The sequence below is a fragment of the Microtus ochrogaster genome, chromosome 15 (genome assembly GCF_000317375.1).
Source record: "Microtus ochrogaster isolate Prairie Vole_2 chromosome 15, MicOch1.0, whole genome shotgun sequence".
NCBI lineage: Eukaryota > Metazoa > Chordata > Mammalia > Rodentia > Cricetidae > Microtus > Microtus ochrogaster.
In genome coordinates, this window is record NC_022017.1 from 45610216 (window position 1) to 45616678 (window position 6463).

The 6463-nt window shown below is 36.6% G+C and overlaps 1 protein-coding gene across 1 annotated transcript in view; it reads left to right on the forward strand.

Moving 5' to 3' along the window:
* Positions 1-6463, forward strand: part of Mrpl13 (mitochondrial ribosomal protein L13) — a 29101-nt gene that overhangs the window by 11547 nt on the left and 11091 nt on the right. Inside the window, exons 4-6 of the mRNA XM_005354604.2 lie at positions 422-482; positions 3307-3393; positions 4322-4443. Of these exons, the coding sequence (XP_005354661.1) occupies positions 422-482; positions 3307-3393; positions 4322-4443 (270 nt within the window). The remainder of the gene's footprint in view (positions 1-421; positions 483-3306; positions 3394-4321; positions 4444-6463) is intronic.

Sequence of the window (6463 nt, forward strand, 5' to 3'; positions counted from 1 at the left end):
GTGCTATTTCTTTTTTTAAATAAACAAATGGTAATCTAGATAGAATGAATAGGTAAGAAAATGAATAAATGGCTAACAAAATTCATATGAAAATAATTATGCTAAGAAAAATTTTTGAGATAACCGCCTGTGAAATAGTGATAGCCACTTAAGAGAATATATTAAACAGCATAGCTTACTTACTTAATTTATTTTTAACGTGTGTGTGTGTGCGTGCGTGCATGCTTACAAGTACATGTATGCATACACGTTTTTGTGAAGGTCAGAGCACAACTTATATATGTGTGTCTGTATATACATATATGTACACATGCATATTCATTTTTAATAAACAGTTTCAGAAGCAAAATATAATTTGTTAGAATCATTTTACTGTTATAAAAGGATGATCAGCTTAAGAACATACTTTTTCCTTTAACAGCTACCCAGGTGGATTTAGACAAGTAACAGCTGCACAGCTGCACCTGAAGGACCCAGTGGCGGTAAGCTTATTGTTTGTATTGGTCACCTGGACAAGACTGGTTCCTACTGTTTTTACCATGTCCCTTCTAATATAGGCACCATTCAGGGCAATACCTGCTTCATCGTATTTCACAAAGTTTTACTAATGCCATGTTCACTATCATTCAGTTCTGTTTCCTAATTGCTATCATTAGTTACATCAACTCAAAGAATTTAGATATTTTGGTGTGGGAGGTCCCTCTGTATATGTGTTGCTTTTATTGGTTAATGAATAAAGAAGCTGCTTTTGGCCAATGAATAGTACTTTTTTATTTTGGGCACATCTGTCATTGTCTAGAATATGGTAAGCTTGCTGCAGATACCTTGGGAGAAAGTCAGAAGAATATTATGTTTGCTTAGTATATTTTAATCTTACCAACTTGTTTGTTTGCCTATTTATTGTCTGATTAAGGGTTTGTTTGTTAATTACTAAAGTCTAAGTTATGGGTTTATTTATTTCTATATAGGTCTGTCAGTTGGGAGTTGTATATTTTGAAGATTTAGTGTTAGATGAATATAGGTTTGGGATTATAATCTTAAAGAATAAATAAATCAACATCAGTGTGTTTGGCCTTCTTTATCTCCAGTAATGCTTCTTAACTTGAACTCTGTTTTTTTCCTACTTTGAATATAACTGTATCGGTCTCCTTTTGATTTGCATTTACCTGGGTTATAATTTTCTATAGTTTAAACTTTCTAACCCCTTTTAACATACACTATTCCTCCCAGTACTTTACGGAGGAGGAAAGATCCTAGAAGAAAAATCAGGTGCAGCTGTGCAGCTGTTACTTGTCTAAATCCACCTGGGTAGCTGTTAAAGGAAGAAACATGTTCTTAAGCTGATCATCCTTTTAAAAACAAATCAGAAAAAAAAACCATACCCCAACAAAAAAACAAAGCAACACAACAGAAGTCAAATGATATCAGAATAAATAACAAGAATATTGAATCGGAAGGGCTAAGAAAATATCGAAAAGTTGTGTATATTAGAAATTAAACCCAGAGTCTAGCTTGTGCTAGCTAGGCAACCACCCTATACCACTAAACTGCATCTACAACCCAAAATTAATATATATCACTGTTAAATTATATAAAATAAGCACTGTTGTGAATGATGTTTATTAATAACAAATGTTAATGTTTAGTAATAATCATTATTGATTATTATTTGAATGATATACTTAACAGAATTCTAAGCCAAATGTTTGTCCAACTACTGCTAAAACATTAGGTCTCCTTTCGCTGTTTTACAACTTATTTTTCCTTCTTGGCCGTCAATAAACCTGGCCTTTGAGCTCTACCCTCAGAAAAAAACAGCCCTTTCCCCTTTGGTGACTACTAGGTTTTTTCTTAAGTGCATTTGTAAGTGAACAAGGTATTACTCCGAAAATACTCCTTATTTTCCTAAAAAAAAGTTGGAGGCAGATGGATAAATTGTCATGCTGTGACCACTGGTTTATACCACCTTGAGTTTTCTTGATGAAATGTAGGAGAGGAGTGTTCTGTGATGCTAAGACCTGGCAGCCATTACTGTCTGAATAATACATGCTGAGACATCACTTCTTAGGAAATAGTTCTGTTCTGTTTGATAGCTGGTGTGGTTTTACAGTGTCACAGCACGCACCATACTGTGTTCCATGTATTTGTTATGGCCTATACAGAAAAGTAGTGAGGCTGGCTGGGTGATGCTCTCTAACATAGCTGTTACAACAAATTGTAGTTTTAATGATAAGTATTTTAAAGTTGCAAAAGTTAGTTTGTTTCATTTGGGTATGTTAACTGTACACTAGGAGGCAATATAATCCAACTTTTTAATATTGGCACTTGTAAAAAATATTTTTTGACATTTCTTTTACTTTTCGAGTTACCATGCAACAAATGGTTTTAATTATAGCAGTTTTATACACATATCTTTCTACTTTGTTCTAATTTTAGTTTTGATGAACCAGAACTGAAACATAATATAAAATGCTTGATGAAGGCTTAAGAAATACCCATTTAAGCCTATTTGCATTATTATGTCACTAGATCTTAATTTGTTAACATTTTATTTATTAACTTTTTCTGTGTATGAGTGTTTTACCTGCATGTTTGTGTGTGTGTGCAGTGCCCCCAGAGGCCTGTATCATCCTAATAAGCTGTGGAGAGAAGTGTATTTTGGGTATGATTCTATATACTGTCTTAATGTTCCTGGGAGAAAAATCATTTAATTTGAAAGCCAGTACAGCAATTTGGTACGTAGATGGAATTAGGCCGGTCTCTATCCACAGTCAGTTGTCCGGCTGCTAGGGAGGCTGATTATAACCCTTGCTCCACAGCATCATAAATATGTTGTTAAAATGTGACACACTGATGACTATATAACCAGGAAAATGTTGGTGAACATTCGCTGTAAGAGTTGCTGCCAACTTGTGTCTTAAACAATGTAACCGTACTCAGATTAGTTTATGAATTCAGTCTCACTGGTCTCCTCCTAGAGGAAACGAGATTCAGGTCCCACCTGTTAATACAGAAACTTGGAAAGGACCTGTGTTAAAAATTAGCATATGCAAGGATTATGTCTAGTCCCTTCCATTTGCTTTTTCTTTATAAACAATAAGCAGGTAACACCTCTAGAAAACAGTAATGTAGAAAGTAATGAAAGTTCCTCTCTGGTGTTCCCGTGTAATTTACTTCAGTCTATTTATTTACTGTGTTCACGTGGAACCCTAGCCATTCCTTTTCCCTGCCATTTCTAACAGTATTTGCTTTCAGTTCATCCTGAGTCTCATCTTCTCTTAAGTCCTCAGTGTCTCTGTTTTTCAGATTGTGAAATTAGCTACCTATGGCATGCTGCCCAAAAACCTGCACAGAAGAACAATGATGCAGAGGTTGCATCTTTTTCCAGATGAGGTAAGCGAGCAGCACTCCTTAATGCTCAAGGAAGCCTCATTTCCTGTTTTCCAACAATTGCCATAGGTTTATTGTCAGTGATGGCATCTCAGTGTCCAGCATATTTACTGGGTTTTGAAGTCAACACAAGGCATACACATATGAACACATGCACACATACTCAGTGGAAACTATTCCTGCATTAAACTGTTACATGACATGAAAATAAAAATCAGAAGATCTACAATTCTGTTTGCATGTCAGTCACTTCTTTCTTACTAATGGGAACTATTATGAATGCCCGGTGAAGTGAAGGTCCTCAACGATAGTTTCAGCAACTGTGAAAAAATAATTCTCTTTCATTTTATGTGATAAATAGTAAGCTCTCTGTGAATCACAGATTAATAACTCATTTGCTCATTGTTGCCCATGACTCAACAAGGATGTTTTAAATTATGGTTTTTACAGGCTAGGCCACTATCTGCATAACCAAACTAAATTCCGAGAAGGAAAAGTAAAGTTTACAAAGTAGTAGCACTGGACACAGCAACCTGGTACTTCCCTCAGTCAGGTGCAGTGTGAACCTGAGCCCAGACAAGCAGACAAGAAGGGATAAGTTAATGATGACTTTCAAAATCAAATTGCCAAGGTAGCTCACATCTGTGTCTAGCACTTGGGAGGCCGAGGTAGGATGGTCACAAGTTCAAAGCCAGCCTGGGCTATTAGAGTATTTTTATGGCCAACCTGGGTAAAACCTTGTCCCAAGGAGAAAAGAAGGGAAGGACCAATTACAAAATGCATCACTGGTACGTTGTACTTTTCAGGTCTTTATACAAAGTATAAAAATATGGTGTTTTTCTCATTCCTTTTGCTGGTTTTTAATACTGTTGTTGTTTATTAATAGGAAATACATTTTAAGAATTCTAACTGCCAAATATGTTTAATGTAGGATATTCCAGAAGATATTCTTAAGAATTTAGTGGAAGAGCTTCCTCGGCCACGGAAAGTGCCTAAACGACTGGATGAGTACAGCCAAGAAGAGATAGAGGCTTTCCCGAGAGTGTGGGCTCCGTAAGTGTGCCTTCCCTTCTGCCTCCCCGCTCTGTGTCTCTCAAGCTGAACGTGGAAAAATAGTAAGATCCTTACAGGTGGTCAGAACAAAGTTTTTATCCCCTTTGAAACTCAGCAGCTATTAACTACAAATAATCCAACGGAGAGGTTGAACCCAAAGGTCAGGTCGTTAAGCCTTGTGACCACGCTAAGTAAGAGCAAGGATGTTGTTGAATTCTTGACTTGAGGTGGCCTCATTAGAGTGAACATCTCTGTTAATGAATCCACTGTCATTAACCTAAAGCAGTGAGTCTGGATTTTCAGACTGTTTCATAAGACAAGAATGTCACCTAATGAAAAGTCCATTGCCTCAGGAATTTTAGTTTTGATCCTAGAAGAAGAAAAATAAGAGGTTTTCCTCTCTTCCATACACATTTCCTGTATCTATGCCCGTAATGATAAGCTATCTTCTAACTATCTCTAGGCTTCTTTGACTTGGAGATGCGATGCAGCGTGCACCTGTGCTTTCTCAGGCAGTGCCTCCTGGAGTCGTCAGCTGGCTTGGGCTCCTATGTAGGCTGTTATCCTGGGCTTTCCTTTTCACTCCTAGTGCGGTTGAGCTATGTGTGTGCTTGTCTGTTTAGTGTCTTGTTGCTCACTATTTTCACAAGAAGACTTCATCCTTGTCTTGCTTGGTACAAAGGCATAGTGCCCAGAGTACTGCTAAGTGAATTAATTAAGACACTTGATCTTCTTCTTTGGTATTTATAAATGAAGTTCTAAAAAATGTTTAGGGAAAAATGAAACAAAAATCTTTCTTTTTTAGATTTTACAAACATTTATTACTACCCATAATAATTTAATTTATATCTTTTATTATTTGTCGTCCTATATTAGTAACAGTAAAAGTAGGAAGAAAGGAAGTATTTACAGTACTTTACATGTAGTTACAGCTACTTATCCTCTGAGCAAACTAATAAGTTATTATACCCGATCGCCACTTTTTTATAAATTGGAAAATATAGACAGAGAAAGGTGTGGAATGGTCACTAAAATCACATGATTATAAGTGGTGGCTTAGGGATTGAGCAGATGACCAGCTCCTAGGTCATTCTCTCAACTGCAGCACTGGTCTGTGTGCCCCATTGCCTTGTGCATCTGTGCCATGCCAAACTGTAAACATGGCAGCTACTACTGACTGCCTGTGAGTATACATTCCGAACAGTCCATGCATCTGAGAAACCCCCACTCATGGAGCTAGTACTTCGCACATGTTCTCCAGGGCTCAGTGGGTGTTTCTGAAAATGAAAAAAATGAATCCTTTCCTCAGAATTAATCTGGACAACTCCCATACTTAGGTTTGGATTTTGCCTCTATATGACCTAGGTCTTTACCTATAAGTAAGTCTGTTTCCTCATCTGAACTTACATAGTACTGGCATGCTTGCTATCATAGCATTGTTATATAAAAGTATATGTAGAAAGAATCCCAGATACTCAGTTTTGACAAAGTTGCATTCTAAAACAGGGAAACAATCTGTCCTATAAAGACCTATCAAGTTGCCTTCTGTAACAACCACCCATAAATGTAGATATTCTGTGTCAGATAGTCTCACAGAATCATAAGTAAGTTTATTATCCTGACCAGAAGAATCATTTTTTAAACAGATCTACCATGGGTGTAATTTAACCAGATATGTCACAAAATACATTTTATGAACTTGAAGTTATAATATATTCTAAAGACTTTAACCAAAGAAGTGTGGTAATATACTAACATTCAAAACTAAGTCTATTTAATATTGTTACATCAAACAATACTGGCCACATTGCTTATTAAAACCTGAGTGTCTCCACTAAGTAAGTAGACTTAGAAAGGGCTTTCTGTGGTTATTTTTAAGGAGATTCTCAGTGGAACTTGGAGCTGCTTGGTTTAGTTTTGAGTTACTACTGTGGGGATGGATGTTCCTGCCCTTTCACTCCATAGTCCCCTGTAGCAGGGATATGCATTAGACGCCCGGCTTTTCTTTTCTTTTCTTTTT